General features: G+C 53.2%; 2 protein-coding genes across 2 annotated transcripts; both read right to left on the bottom strand.

Annotated features, from left to right (window-relative positions):
* Nucleotides 1-2,624: 2,624 nt before the first annotated feature.
* Nucleotides 2,625-4,500, bottom strand: PUNSTDRAFT_136806 (uncharacterized protein; the record flags this gene model as incomplete). The annotated part of the gene is made up of 3 exons (XM_007386416.1): nt 2,625-3,857; nt 3,934-3,966; nt 4,012-4,500. 3 exons carry the CDS (start codon nt 4,498-4,500, stop codon nt 2,625-2,627), a joined length of 1,755 nt encoding a protein of 584 aa, XP_007386478.1.
* A 1,910-nt stretch (nt 4,501-6,410) lies between these two features.
* Nucleotides 6,411-6,749, bottom strand: PUNSTDRAFT_16500 (uncharacterized protein; the record flags this gene model as incomplete). The annotated part of the gene is made up of 1 exon (XM_007386415.1): nt 6,411-6,749. A coding segment is annotated over one exon (339 nt), but the record flags the coding sequence as incomplete, so codon positions are not given.
* Between the last annotated feature and the right edge of the window lie 9,338 nt (nt 6,750-16,087).

The following is a 16,087-nucleotide window of genomic DNA, read 5'->3' as shown; positions in this document are numbered from 1 at the left end:
GGAGGCATGAGCTCAAGGACAGCGGCAGCGAGGACGAGGAGGATCCGGCGCAACCAAGGTGTTCAAGGTGATGTCTGTTCCGTGGCGACGCAATATCGAACAGGAGCTGCAGATCCTGGAGTCCATGCATGCGAAATTGCCCTCGTTCAAGAGGCAGGGGCAGGTGCGAGCGCAGCGTATCAGAGACCCTTCGGAGACAAGGAAAATGTCTACTCGAAACCCTGTAGTTGGCCTCCCCGAGAGCTTCTACGACCGAGAGTGGTACGCAATGCTTCCCATGTTCCTCAGGTCCCTGCTCCGCACCAAAGCCTCGCCGTCCGAGAGAGAGTGGAAGGAGCTTGTGTTCATTGAATGAATGTGCAGGTTTAAATTTGCATTATCCACACGCTGCTGTTACGAACCCTGTACATAAACTAATCCAAGCATATCGATGATATCTATCACTTTAACGGCACATCGTCCTCCATACGACTCCTGCGATTGAGCATATCTCCCATCCACAACGGTCCCTTCCTGCGTAGCAGCTTCCGCGCCGAGTCCACCGCCCACTCATTGACACTCCACAAGGGCGCCCCACAGGCGCGTTCCCTAGGAACAACAAATTGATTCACGTCGAGACGCGGTTCGGCGACCCCAGTAATCCCATATGCCTCGGTGTGTCCATCCACCTGGAATATGACGAACTGCTTGCTATATCTGGTGAACCCGGAGATAGTACCGCGCAACAGGAACCGTCCGAAGCCATCCTGAAGCTGCACATAGTCCCCAACACCAAAGGAGAGAGGCTTTGCACTCGCTGCCATTCTTTCATTCTCCACATGAGCATTTCTTGCCAGCTGCCAGCGATTTGGGTGTATCACCCTAGCCTCACAATGACCAGGATCTGCAACCTTGCATTAGTAACGCGTATGTCGCTGCTCACGGATGAGCACTTACATAGTTTGTGCTCAGTGGTGGGCGCGGGCGCGGTATTGGTGGCTTGCACTGCTTCCGTTGCGGTGATCGCCTTGCGGTCGTTGGATGGAAGGCTGCCAGCGTCAATGTTGTGAGCGGGCATTGCCGCAGCTCGCCTATCTGATTGGATGATTGTGGTCTCGGTTGTCAAGGTGACTACTCGTGACAAGGAAGCTCGAGGGAGCACGGGATCGGTGGTATCGTCCCTGATGTTCGGGTGAGATTGGGACCTGCGTGCCATTATTGAATAAACAACTTCCGCGCCTGCTGGGATTATTTATTCTGATTTCCCGCCATTGTGCGGTCGATCATTCCTGTCATTCATTCATTGATGGTTCTTTGTGCACCCATGCCATTGTCTACGTGGTTCTTAGTGTAGATGCAATCCCATTGTTCCAAATAGCGAACCAGTGTTAGTCATTACTGACCTCTCGCCAGTATTGTTATCGACAACTTCTGGCTCCTGTGAACATTTCGTCATCCGACTAACCTATGCCTCTGCTGGGTTCGTGCAGCTAGCGCGTTTGACCGCGAGGGTCTTTACGTTTGAAGCGAATAACGGTAATGGCATGAGGCAGACTATCTACCGTGTGGTCGACCAAATCTACATTTATTTGCAAGCGGATTCACATCCATTTACCACTACCTGACGCATTGTTACATACTCGCTCAAAGATGGTATCATTTAAGTAAGACGCTCCGCGACTTTGCCTAGTCATTTTCTGTCTTTTCTCACTCCTGCAACTCTGCGCCGAGATGCCAAGGCCTGACCATCTTGATCCCACCGTACTGGAGTTTGTTCGAGGGCTCTCTGACCTCGGCCATAAGGAGAGGGCGACGATATCCATCATATTTGCAACACATGGCATCGACACCCTGGTGAGATGATGGCACCTTCTCCCGGAGTTCTCTTGTTGTTTACCATACAGTGCAGCACCGACTCGATGTCCTGTGCACTCTCCCCAGAATCCAGTGCCAACGATGGCTCATGTAATATTTGGCTCCTGTCATTACCCCATTCATGTCCGCTCTGCTCGAAGTCCATCTCAGCAATTGGGGCACGGCACGGATGCAAATGGACTTGGAAAATGTGGAACCTACCGCCGACGTGTTGCAGCCCTCTATGCAGAATTGCATCGAATATGAAAAGTACAATGAAAACTTGATGTTCTTTCTTAATGAGATCCATGGCTTGGATGGCTCCCGCAAAATAACTGCCACTGTGTTGTCTGTGGTTGGTGTTCAAAACCTGGCAAGTGATTCCGTTCAGGTTCATCACACTGCTCATACCTCTACAGGATGCCATCGGATTCATTTGCCTCATGCCGACCTGCGACCGTCGTGGGTTCATCCGCACTTGGCTTACACCATGCATTGGGAGCTTCCCTGCGCTCTTGCTCAATCTTGCAATGGAACACAGGGCACAGCTCCTTAGACGCGGCTGACGCTATTGCAACCTTAGTGGTGGAGCTTGCACGGTGTGAAGTTTGAGTGGGGTGGTTAACTTGGCCCTCCCGTCAATCGAGTAGGGTCAATCGAGTAGACATTGCCGTTGCACAACAGCATTTTGTTCGGGATCAACTCCATGATATGTCAATGATTATTTGTCTACAGAGTATGTGGAGTGGGTGTGACAATGAGAATTATGATAAACAAGCAAGGGTTACTACTTATACAACATAGGGTAGGAAAGGGGCCATGGGATCGGTGCCAGGGCAACAATTACCATCCCACAACTTCATGGACATCCCTACAGCTCGTAGCTCCCTGACTGTGTAGTTATGCCAATCCTTGGGATCGCGAGGATCAAATGCCGTTCCTCTGCAAAGCAGCTCTTCCAACCTTCGAAGGTGTTCGTCGGACATGAAATTGACGTGGACAATTTTTTTCACCATGAAGAGCACCAGCACCCGCGCTGCGCTCGAAAACCGTCGCAATTCCGCTCTGCTGATTCCTCTGTCAAGCATGTATTCCGTGAAGCAACTCCCGTCAAGAAGGGCAATGCCTGCATAGCGTAGCGTATATTGTTTGGGTTTCAGCCGAATGGGTAATCGAGGGGGTGCATGGTATGCCTCTGCAGCCACGATTCTCTGAACCAGAGATGACTTTCGTTGAATGCGTATGACCTTGACCGTCTCATAGAGGTCTGGGAAAAGCATATAGAAAAGGGTGAGAAGTTGCATTTGCCAGAAAGGTGGGGCATTTGGCCAGTCAACTCCTCCTTGGCCTGCGGACTGGGGGAGAACGGCATCGAGGTAGATGAGAACCTTGTAGATGGGTACATCCATGAAAGGACCGAAGTGATGATCCATGGTGTACGCGTCGAGGGCGAACAAGTTGAGTGTCCTTTTTGACGCCAGCTCGAGGAGCTCTGACGACTTCTTAATCCTCTTAGCGCTGAGAAAGAAAAGGCTGTCCGCCTCGTCAAAGAAGAGATACGGCCTGTCCGGAGCAGGCATCATAAGATTGGGAAGGATATAATCCTGAGACGGTTTAAGCGTTGCCAGGGACTGAAGAAGCTCCTGCTGGAGTGCTGCCGGAGAGCTCTGAACAGACATCAGAGGGCCCGAGGGTGCGTCTTCCACGATAACCTCTACACCGGAGTGTCCGTCCACGTCTATATCATCCCGTTTCCCAGATAGACTGACGACTGATGATCGCGCGAGAGGCGTGATGGGGGGTGCAGGTTGCACGACGGCAGTCTGCGACACAGGCGGATCAACAAATCCCATGTCACTGTTGGGGGTGTTGTCCTGTACCACATCTTTCAACCCATCTGCGGGGATCAGAGGTTCAAAGAGCCCTGAGCCCGCCAAGTCATGCAGCGTGGTGGGACTCTCAAAGACTGGAGATATCTCAACAATGGGCACAGTTACCATTGTTGACGAGCCTGCAGCCTCCTCCTGACCGTTGATTGTCAGATGATACAAAGGACTCATGTGTTTGTCTTACCATGACACTATTTCACTGCTCGTCCACCTCAACTGCGGTGAACGTTCCCCCACTATTGTCCTGCAAACACGTCAGCGGAGATCAATGCAAGCAATACACACGTACTGGTGTTGCACAGGACTTCCGGTTCCAGTGTTTGGCACGACGCGCTCTAGCACGCTGCTTTGTGTGCTGCTCCACCAGGGATTGAGATGGTCCAGGACTTTCTTCCATCGCAATGAACAGCTCGGGAGGGATCAGGCGCATCTTGGCCACCTCGTGCCTTGCCTCGTTCCTCACCGTGCGCCATTGTTCCCGCTCCATTGCAAGTTCTGTCGACGCACGCTCTTGTGGGATGATGAGCCTCTTGGCCTTCTTGGAGAGCCACTGTATGGCTTCTGATTGTTCCGGGCCTTGAAAATATCGAGACATGTCGATAAATGCTTCCAGCATCGCAAACTTTGCAACATTGCCCGTGCTGGCGGCCTCGAGGTCCCTGCATGCTGCCTCCAACATGAAGGGCAACTCCGCTAGCGTCCGCCATGACAGCGGGTATCCGAGCGGTCTACGTGCCTCGATCTTCTTGGACAGGTGTGGTGCTGAGCTGGTAGACATCTGATCGATGGTTCTCTCGCGATAAGAATATGGTCGTGGAGGTAGGAGGTACGAAGGATCCGCCGCGCTTGCTTTGCACACCTCGTGCTATCCCACGATTGAATGAAGATTTGATCAAACAGCACAAGGTGGGCACATGTGGGCGAGTTGCCTAGTTAGAGCATAAAAGTGGACGTGCACGCAAGGCAGATGGTATTGTGTACTTGCGCATGCAAGCAGCGCAAAGGCAAGCAACCAGAGATCTACCTGACTGAGATTGTCCAGCCCGCACATGGACGACGATTCACCCCAGCGCACGGCTGACCATGACCTTGAGGATGAGCTGCTTATCAAGACCATTGCTGCATGGGCAGCCTTGGATGGACTGCTCGGTGACGAGGTTGAAGAGTATCTGCCGTCGGAGGTGGAAGTTCTTGGACCATCGGTCGCCAAACTGACAGCGTCGCTGTTGAAAGTCGTAGTCAGTGGTGGACCAGACAAGTACAGAGCAGAAGCTGAGTTGGCGCTGTCGACAGGAACCTTGCGTGGGATAATACGAGATGCGAGCTGGTGGCAAGCAGCGTACGAGGCACCAAGGAGCTGCCGTCTGGTAACATTCGAGAGGGGCGAGTCCAAGAAATCATCGACGAGTTGGTCCACGACGAGACCTTCCTCCACAGGTGCAAGGTTGCAAACACCAGAGTGACCAGAGAGGCGAGGTGCCTTTGGCGGATAGATGACACGCAGAGTATTTGGCGCAGCAGCAGGTGGGTGAGGTCCAGGGGCTGCTGTTGTAGCAGGAATTTGGGCCGGGTGCGAAGTAGGTGTAGTTGGTGGCGTGGAGGAACACAGTGGTGCTGGCAGTGGCGAGTCGTTGCAATCCGGACAAGGCTCTTGGATAGGTGATGGAGCAGGATGGTTGCAGATGTCATTGTTAGTGCGACCATTGTGCTGCTCATCGGCCAAACAAATAGCCGGTTTGCCCTTGGTGGACCGTGCTGAGGCTCAGGTCTTCTCCACCCCTTCAGCCACCTCGGCACATCGTTTGCTGATCTCTGCCTCCAAGACATGAATACGTGGGTTGCCTACTGTGCACATGGAGAGCTGAGCCCATAGATACCCCTGAATTGGATCAGTGTTGTCTTCCTCAAGTTCTACAATGTGCACTGAGTTCAAAAGAGCACTCTCGAGCAAAAAGCCCAAGGCCGAGACGCTGGCACAAGGGGCAGAGAAAGCCACAAAAAAATTACTCATAAGGTGTGGTGGCTGGTCACGAGATGTTGATGTAGTATTGTCGCGAAAGGTGGCGGCGGTCTGACCAGGATGCGTCCAGTGCCAGTCATCAACACGATCCTTCATGGTGGCGCCAGGCCTGGTGCGGCTGCTTGGGATGTAAGCACTGCTAGGTAGCATGAGTTGACCATCAGTGCCACGTGCAATCAGGCTAGTTGAAGATATCGCACGACCTCAGGGCAGTTCCAAATGAAGCATGAGCCGCTGCAGAAGTGGCAGCTGCCGGGAGCCGCAGATGGCAGAGGGAGAGGAGGACGCGGAGCAGCCGATGCTGCTGGAACTGAACTGGGAGCTACATTTGACATGAAGGCTGCGAACAACACCTCCATGGTCACCATGCGTGAGTCGAAAGTGGTTGCCTGAGCATTCAATGTGGTCTGTACTGCAGAAGAAACGTCCTCCTGCTTGATTGACATAGTGGTGAAGCTGGAAGGGTCGAGCAGCAAGGCTGCACCATGATGACCCGAGAGGATGGCATCGGCCTCCGCAAAGACCTTAGCATGGTCGTATGCAAGTTCGCTGTCATGGTCCGGGATCATGAGCGCCAGTCGCATTACTAGAGTCTGCCGGAGGTCGCCGGCCATGAACCCACGCAGATATGTGTCATTGGCCTCATTGTCTGAGAGGATCCTGCCTGCATGTTTCTGAAGTAGATCATCTGCGAGAACTTTGAACTGGCGGTTATACTCACCGAGCTCGGCGCAAGAGGTGATGACAGAGGTGGCACACGCTTGGATGAGAGCTTTGAGATTGTCGCGGGTGGTTTGGCCTTCGATTGCAGCACCAGGATAGAGCTTGATGACTTCGTCCTTGAACTCAGCCCAAGATTTTGTAGCACCAGAGTAAGATTCGATCGATTTCCAAACATGGGTCTCGAGATGCGGGAGGTAACATAAGGATGCATTGATTTTGTTGTGATTGCCAGTGACGCCGTGTTCGCCGAAGAGCCACTCGAGTTCGTTGATGTAGCTGGGAAGATCGGTGGTGGTTTTGAAGACTGGGGTGCTACGATTGTGCCGCGCAGGCATAGGCGTGGCCACCATAGTAGTAGTAACTGAGGGAGAGATAAGAAGAATGGAAGGATGAGGAGGGAAGGGAGAGTTCTGCGCTGCTTCTTGTAATTCTTTGTGAAGAGATAGTCAGCAAGGAGTCGGAGTCGGAGAGCTAGGAGGTGAAGATAGTGGCGAAAGTATTGGAGACGGTGGTCGCTGAGGGAAGAATCACCCACAGCTGTCCCGGGGTCAAGATGTATTGAAAGTCAAATAGGGGTTGGTAGGGTCGGCAGGTTGAGAGCTCAAGAGACCCTCGCGGTGGGCTCCAGTTGTAGTACTGCCAAGCGGGTGGGGACAAACAAGGCGAAAGTAGGGTGCGAGAGCAACGAGGCAAACCCAGTGGCTGCTGAGAGGTAGGGTAGATAAGTAGAGATGTAGTAGATAGCCGAATAGAGGTGTGACGGTAGTAGATCAGTAGTCAGGTGCTTTGTCAGAGTCGGTCGCTTGCTCGCTGGTTTGGACGCTGATTTGGACACAGTACGGTGGAGAAACGGGATAAGCACGTTGTTAAAAAAAAGGTACAGTACATCGCAAAGCAAATATATAAGGGATACCAAGGCGTCTGCCGATCATGCCAGGTACCATCTCCTAACTTCCCCCTTGCTATCAGACGCTGTGATTGACTATCGGTCGTCATGACTGTTGATCGTGCTTGAACGGTTGACGACCGATCCGTTGCAGGTCGAGTGGGCCATGTCAATTGTTGAGGGCCAAGGTTGTCGCCAAGGCATGAGGAGAGAGGTTGCCACACAGCCACAACATTGAGAAGCGCAAAATGGCGGATATCGGGTGTGCACAGTGTCAAAGTGTTACAGTGCTTTTTTGACACTGTCGGCCAGTCAATGTATTGGCTTTTTCTCAGATCACTTTGGCCGGGGTGGTGTCAGAGCAGAAAGAGTGATGCTATCAGGGTAAAGATAGTGTCGCCACTGTCCGCAGTGCAAGTTTGAAGGGGGCTATAGATTCAGGTCAAATGAGTCGTTACTGGAGTTGTTTTTGGGGTAGTGTAGGTCCGGTTTGATACAGTCAGAGTAGGTGAGAATAATGAGGTTTCAATCCTCAACTATTTCAGCCTCACTGTCACGTGTCGATCCAGACCGACCTACGCCAATCCGCTCCGCCAATTGTCACCGATCTATACCGATCTTCTCCGATCTGATCTCCGACCCTTCACCGACTTCTTTGCCGACACCGATCCTGCCTTTCCCGTTTCGGTCAAGGGCGGGATACGCCTATCACATGCACCGGGCCACCGGCGGCTCAACGCCCCGGTGGTTCCAGATCTTTGAACGGATTCAACTCCAACTTTCCTGATTCCTGTTCCCTTTGTCTGACATCATAGCTTCCCTTTGTAGACTTTAGTTTCCCGTCGCTTGCAACGGATCTTTCGGTCCGCCTTTTCCGTCTCTTCCGTAGATATGTTCCCTTTGTGTTCCATGCGTTATCTCTCGTCTCCGTATGTTCCCTTTGTGCGCCGAACGGCGCCTCTGGTCTCTGACTTTCCGACTTCGCCATTGTTCTCTTTTATGCATATAAACCGTCGAACTGTACCGTAGATAGTCAGTTCGAATATCGACTAAGCTTTGCTCTCTTCCTCCTGCGGACTCAGAGCGCGTAGCAGCCTAGCGCACGAGCTTAGGCTTGGTCCGCATCCGATCTCGACTCCACCAACGCTTCTCGACTTCACGCCGACGCGTCTCCGACTCCACTCTGGCTCTACCCCTTGAGTTTCTCTTCCTATTTCATTCTATTATTTGTATATACATTTCGGACTTCGGTCCTCCGACCCTATTACCCTTTGCTTGTATCCGATCTTGACACTCACTCTTAGGTACTTCAGTCAGATATACACTTAGTTCTCAATAATCACACTGCTTTGTGACTGCTGAGAGATCTGTAATTCAGTGGGGGTTTTGGTTCATACAGTTGGGCAAGAGGGACAGCCTCCTTATATATTGCTACTAATTTCAAATTCAGAGGAGGGTTGCACCCTTGAAAAGAACAGGGTACCACCCTATTGTTCTGTATTGTCATAAACTAGGGTGGTTACCCCAAATTTCTAGGGTGTACCCTCTATTTCCTGGTTCTCCCCCTTCTTTAAGGGTGCTCCCTGTTCCTTGAGGGTCCCTCCCTATCCTTTGAGGGTCCAGCCCTAAAAGAAGTGCCCAGCATTCTCTTCCCAATTTGCAAGGCAGGTATTACAGTCTGCCTACTCTAGGCTGTCCCCAAGCCTTCCTCCTCTGTAGTGTCAATGGTCCTCCATCCACCAGTGAGCGTGATCCACAACCGCTACCAGAACCGCAGATTGGTTGCATGTAAGGGGATCATGACTTCTGTCTCCTCTGGAAAGCCACAGGGGGACCAGCGAACACCGTGAAAGCGCCGAGTCTTCTGTTCTACTGCATAGACCGCAAATCGGTGTCCCATTGCAAAAGGACCGTGAACCTTCCCATACACCGCACAACACATCCACCCATCTACCATGTATAGCATGAGACCGTTCCAGTCTCTCATAGTAACTTCCGACCCTCACATCTTCCAGGTCCCTAAAGACAGCATTTGTGTGGGATCTTGCACTGCACTATCTGGGACAATGAAGTCACCTGACAGCCATGAATACCCTGAGTTGGTTCAGTACACTACAAGTGGTGGTCAATCGCCATGCTGATCCATTGGCAGCTCTGCAGAGGTGGTGGTAGAGTTGGGTTGCATGTCAATAGGGGTTGGTAGTAACAGTATGTGTGAGTCCGTGGTAGTGGAGCCACGCTGGTTATGTGCATGTGTGTCGAATTCCCATGCTGCCGGCCCATGCTCGGCTATGTACTCCTGCCCTATGTCATCAGCTTCAGCAGCGGACACTTTTGTCCACTGACAGCAGAAGTGGTTTCTATAGGTGTGGAAAGACACAGTACTCTGCAGATGAGATGTGTGTGCCCCCATCGACGAGTAATGGCTGCCAGTAGTGAAACCCTCAGCAATTCGAGTAACAGGGACAACACTCGTGCCCTGCCATCACAATCACATTTTAGAGGTATATGAGTCGTAAGGTCCATACGCGCTCACATGGGTTCCTCCAATACTCATTCCACACATGGCAGACCAAAACTGACAGTGAAGGAAGGGTGTGACTGTCAGTGGGTACACACTGCCATCTTGGCCTCATGTGATAGCTAGCTGAACGCAACATGGGGGTTACCTGCCGCCCCCGCATGGGGTACATCCGTTGTCAAGCTGATTCACAGAGTTATCTGCCAATCCCCTCAGTATGGTGCCATTCCAACTGGTACAGGTGCGAGTATACAGCTGGTCACCAGCTGTGAATCATATAGGCAGGCATCGTGGATTCACCCTATATTCATCGATACCACTCCGCTCCGCACCGCCAGCGGTATGCAGACAACACCATATCATTTCTCATACTAGATACAGAAGTACACTATTGTCACTATTGTAGGACAGGGGCCAGTCCCTGCAGCATCCACACGGCCCCCCTAGCAGCGTGTCCAACACACCCTCCGCATCACACCGCATTTTTGGGTCAGCACCGATTCCAGCACCGTTGTCATTGTTGCGAGGTTGTCACGTGTCGGATCTTGGGCCATAACCAGGCCAAGTACGATAGCTCCGGTTGTTCCGGGTTGTCCGCCATCGGAGTAGCAGCTCCGGTACCGGACCTACGTTATCACATGAATAGTCCTCCGGCGACTCAACGTCCCGGTAGTTCTCGAGTCATAACGGATTCAACTCCGACGTTCACGATCGATATGCCTTTAACGGTTTGATATTCCCTTCGGACTTATTCTACCTCCGATTATCAGCTTCGTAACCATATGCTCCGTCCTTACGATTGATCATTCCACATGGTTCATAGTTCCGATAACTCCTTATCGATACGAGCTCCGAACCGTGCCTCCGCGTATATAAACTCCTAGCTCCTGTACTCTAGCTCCTTAGTTCGAATATCGACTAAGTTACTCCTCTGCTCCAACACGGACTTAGAGCGCGTAGCGACTCAAGCCTTAAAGCTTGAGTCTGGTCCGTACTCGCACTCACTCTCTGTATCTCAAAACTCTGCTCCGACATTCTCCGACTCACTCCGACTTTCTTCCGACCCGACTCCGACAATCATCCCGCTAGGTCTGGACGTCACATCTCCGACGTCGGACTTAGCTCCGTCTTGATCTTGACAGAGGTAGCATGCCTCCTTGTGCTCCATTGTGGTTTTCAGGCTGTCATCACGGCAATCTGTGGTCAAGGTGCACAAGGTCGTGGACAAATAGGCACCGTTGTCGTTATTGCTCTGGGGAAGATGATAGAGGAGGTAGGGTGGTCCTTGGGGAGGTCCTTGAGGGGCTTTGCTGGGGTAGGCACAGAGGCTGAAATCATGGTGTATGTGATGAACGTGACACGTGTGGGAATAAGTCACGTGGGTGCCAGTGCCAGTGGTTTAGGTGCTTGCGAGCATGGCAACGGGTAGGTTGGGCTTGCACGGGTGACTTGTGGCCGGGACAGATTGAGGAGCAGCCGGCAGTGGCCGAGTTGAGCGCGAAGGGGCGGAGAGCTACCCTATTCCCCTTCCCCCCAGCAGACTCTGGGGAAGATCCTCCAGAATGCATTGCCACCTCAGGGAGGGCCACCATCAAGGAGCCTCATCCCTGATTGTTTCCTCCCCCCTATCAGTTCTTCTCATCCCCCCTACCTGTTCTTCACATCTCCCCTACCTATTTTAGGTGTTATGAGGCTGGTGAAGAAGTGGATGCTGTGGGTCCCCTTTCCTGGCCATTTTTGGCTCAAGATGTCAAACCTTAACTTGCATGCATTCTTCTTCTTTGACAGGGCCATTCTGGTTCCCAGGAAGGAGGATATGGTCTCTCCTTTGAAGAGGAAAAGGCATCTATAATATGCAGATGCTGACAAGGAAAACTGTGGGGGCAAAGAGAACAGCGACAAGGGCAGCTTGTTGGGAAACAGTACGTGGAAAAAGCCCTTCTTTTGTTTCTATTTCCTTGGTTTTGGCTCATCCTCTCCTCCAAACCTTTTCCAGGGATATAGTCCCCTTCGAGGAAGCTTGCACTTAGCCAACAGAAGCTTGTCAGCCTTAACAGCGTAGGAGGCTGTCTGACACGCTGTAGCGAGCTGGGAGCAAGGGAATGGAGCTGTGAGTCGAAGTCTATTGAGATACAACTAGGGACAGACCTGGGAGCAAGGGAATGGAGCTGTGAGTCGAAGTCTGAAGACTCTGGGCTCCACCCCTGCTCCCTAAATACATCTAGCTATGATGGAAGCTATGGTAACAGGTAACAAAGGGAGATATCAAAGCTATGGAGATAGGGATCAAGCATGTGGAGATGGACGGTTGGAATCAGTGATCTAAGCAACCAACTGACGTTGGACCGGTTGCATCAGTTGTGTGGTCAACCAACTGATGCCAACTGATACCAACTGATGTGAACAGATGGGAGACATGTAGCCAGGAGACCAGCATCGAAGGATGATCAGAGCAGCCAGAAAAGCGGTGACCAGGGGAATGATGGATGGTAACCACCTAGACTGATCCATCACCATCCTCAACACTCCCACCTGATGGAGAAGTCAATCCCATCATTCTGGCGCACTCTGCGACCTTAGCAGCACCTAAAGCCTTGGTCAAAGCGTCCGCAGGCATCTGGGACGTCGGAATGTAGTCCACAGTGATGAGACCGGCCTCAACCGTGTCCCTGAGCCAATAGAACACCAAATCAAGGTGCTTTGTGCACCCATGGTGCTCTGGGTTCTTGGCCACAGAGATGGCAGACTGGTTGTCTATCCGGAGTCTCGAGGGAGCGGCTGTAGCTTCGAATCCAAGCTCAGAGAGCAAGTTGCGAAGCCAAAGGACCTCTCTGCCGGCATAGCAGGCTGCCACATACTCGGCTTCCGTTGTAGACAGTGCAACCGTCGTCTGGAGCTTGCTGGACCAGCTGACAGCTCCAGAGCCGATCTTGAGCACAAACCGGAGGTGGAGCGCCCGTTGTCAGGGTTTCCACCGTGATCGGCGTCCACAAAGGAGGTAAACGGCTCTCCTGACTCGTCCGGCTCAAAGGTCAGCTTGTAGTCAAGTGTGCCCTTCAAGTAGCGAAACAGATGCTTCACGGCGGTCCAATGACGCGGACCTGGGTTTTTGGAGAACCGGGACAGCACTCCCACCGTATGGGCAATGTCTGGACGAGTGGCGATGGCCAGGTAGAGCAGGGCGCCCACGGCATTGATGTAGGGAACTCCCACCATCTCCTTCTGCAGGCGCATCAGGAGCTGCTGGAAGGGGTGCAGGATCACCCACTCCCACCGGACCAGGCAAGGCTTGGATGGCAGGTTTCTGCTCGTCTTGGACGTGTTCCGGGGGCGGTGGAACCACTCCCATCTGATCCGGCAACTCTGAAGGCCACGACTCGAGCAAGAAGTCCTTAGAAACGTCCCATGCGGCCGACTTCAAACCCGGAAAACTGCGTTCATCGAAGATGGCAGCATTGGAGATTAGAACTTTCTTCGTCTCCGGGTTGTAGAAGAGCCATCCCTTGTACTCCGAGGGATAACCGATGAACACGCACTTCTGGTTGTGGGATTGAAGGCCATGGCGTTGGTCCTTCTGCACGTACACGTAGGCAGCGCATCCAGAAGCCCTCAGGTGGTCCACATCCGGTTTCTCCCCAAAGAAGGCGATGTAGGGTGTCAGAGATGCAGGCAGAGCAGAGGTAGGCGCTCTGTTGCGCGCACGACGGGGGCAAGTTTGACTCAACGAGCAAAGAGGTTGCACCGTTGGCCGGGAACTGGTTAGCTCGTTCCGCAACACCGTTCTGATGAGGTTCGTTGCCAACGGTGTGCTGCCTCTCGATGCCTCGTTCTATACACCATCGCTCCTGCTCCTTGGACATCCACTCGCCGCCTTTATCATCCCTGAGCGCCTTAACACGCGTCCCAAGCTTGTTCTCCGCCCATTGGACGAAGCGTTGCATAGCTGGGAAAGCATCGGCCTTGCTGCAAAGCATAGATGTGTGTGCAGTCGTCTACAATCAGGTGCCAGTACCGGTAGCCTTCCGGAGTCCTGACCGGCACAGGACCATGCAAGTCCATGTGCAGCAGTTCCAGAGGCTTGGAGGCGCGGTGCTGAGCAATCCTGGGCACGTCGGGACGCCGCTGCTTGCCTGCAATGCAAGGCTCGCAGATGGGATCAGGGGGAGCGGAGGAAGCAATGACAACGCCCTTGGCGAGTCCCTGGTCGATCAGCTGCTTTATCGCCGCGTGGTGGACATGGGCGAAGCACTTGTGCCATAGGGACAGGTCCAGAGGGACTATACTCGCCGGCTGAGCCAACTGCAAAGGTGGGACTGTCCTGCCGTCGAGGTAAGCGGCATTGTTGGAGTTGCACGTCGCGGTGAACAGCAGAGCTCCTGATCGGCGGAAGGAAATCACGTCGCGCTCGATCGAGACAGAGAAACCACGTTCACGAGTTAAATACAGCACAGAGAGGAGACTAGACCCAAGGTCAGGAACATGCAGGACACGCTCAAACTCGAGCAACCGCCCGGGCTTCCCTCCTATCTGCGGCATGAAGCGCACAGAGCCCACACCGGCCGAGTAGATGACTTTGGAGTCTGCAAGGCGAATGGGTATCTTGTGGGGCTTGTAGGAAGAGACCCAGCCACGGTGGGGCGTCATATGACAAGTGGCGCCTGTGTCTGCGTTCCAATCAGCGCTGGGATCGCGTGAAGGGCCGTGCAAGGCAGGAGAACTCACGTCAAGGGCGTGCTCGACGGCATAAGCCATAGAGACGGCCTGAGTGGAGTTGGGGACTGCAGCAGCCTCCTGGGCGTGCTGCGAGCCTCCTTTCTTGTTGTTGCGGCGGTTCTGGCGCCTTTCGGCAGCCTTCTGACGAGCAGCAGAGCGCGCATCGCGCTTGGCAAAGCAGTGCTCCTCGTCGTGACCCTTCATCTCGCAGAAATCGCACAGGAGGTCCGCCTTGCTAACTGTAGGCACTGCGACACGCATGGCAAGGGTTTCTGCAGAGGCAGAACCATCCTGGCGGCCGTTCCGCGTCTGATGCTCCCGCACGAAGGCTTGAACAATCTCAGACTTGGTGGCATCCCGCTGAATGAGACCTGAAGTGAAGGAGTCGTACTCCTGGGGCAGGGATCGAAGCATGGACATGGCAGCTAGATCTGCGAGCAGCTGCTCGAGCGTGTAGCTGTCCGGGCACAAGTCCTTGAAGGTCTGAACGAGAGTGTCCACCCTGCCTCCAGGGAAGGCAGGGACTCATCAGGCTGCTTTCTGTGTTGTCTGAGGGCGTCTAGCAGCTGGACAACACTCGAGAACGAGCTGGAGAGCACAGACAGTGAGCAGAATGAAGTGCACAACTCGTCTGTGGCTCTCCGGTAAAACTGTCAGCACAGCCTACAAGCTAAAGCGGTCACAGCCACGCGAAATAAGCGCCAGAGAGCTGGCAAGTCACCACAGACAACGTTCTGACGGCGAAAACAGCGTCCAGAGCGTTGTAACGCGCCCCAGACACCTTCTGGAGGTGGACGAATTGGAGCTTGGCCCAGACAGAGGTGCATCCAGCTCGATCCCGGTAAAATGAACATGCTGCGAGGCATCCACAGCAAGGAACATGGCCCCAGCGGCCTGAGCCGACTTCTCGAGGTAGGTGATGTGCTCCGGGTCCCCTGCACTCGGCTCCTTGATGGTTCCGATGACTATGAACCAGAGCTTGTTCTCCGCCAAGTAGGCCCGCATCTCCTTCGCCCATTGGGCATAGTTGACGTCGTTCAGGGGCGTAACCCGACGAGAGGAGGTGAGCTCTTTAGACGAGGACATGGTGTCCTGATGCTGGAGTGAGGTGGAGATAGGTGAAGTAGGTGAGATATGGTGGTGATGATGATGATGATGCAAGGAGGGCGAGGTGAGCCGAGTTGTTCGAGAACGGGCTGGAGAGCACTGACAGTGAGCAGAATGAAGTCAATACATGGAGAGGGCTATCCTACCTGGAGAGCACAGACAGTGAGCAGAATGAAGTGCCCAACTCGTCTGTGGCTCTCCAGTAAAACTGTCAGCACAGCCTACGAGCTAAAGCGGCCACAGCCACGCAAAATAAGCGCCAGAGAGATAGATGGCAAGTCACCACAGACAACAGTGCGGTGCGTGTAGGACGTCCCAGGCGCGAAGAAGAGTCTGTCTAAGCTATCTAACTGTGTAAGAAAAGCGAAAAGACCCGTAGACTCACGCAAATCATG

Source organism: Punctularia strigosozonata, assembly GCF_000264995.1.
Source record: "Punctularia strigosozonata HHB-11173 SS5 unplaced genomic scaffold PUNSTscaffold_11, whole genome shotgun sequence".
Classification (NCBI taxonomy): Eukaryota; Fungi; Basidiomycota; class Agaricomycetes; order Corticiales; family Punctulariaceae; genus Punctularia; species Punctularia strigosozonata.
Note: the sequence above shows the minus strand (reverse complement) of the source record. Positions and strands in the feature narration are given on the sequence as shown.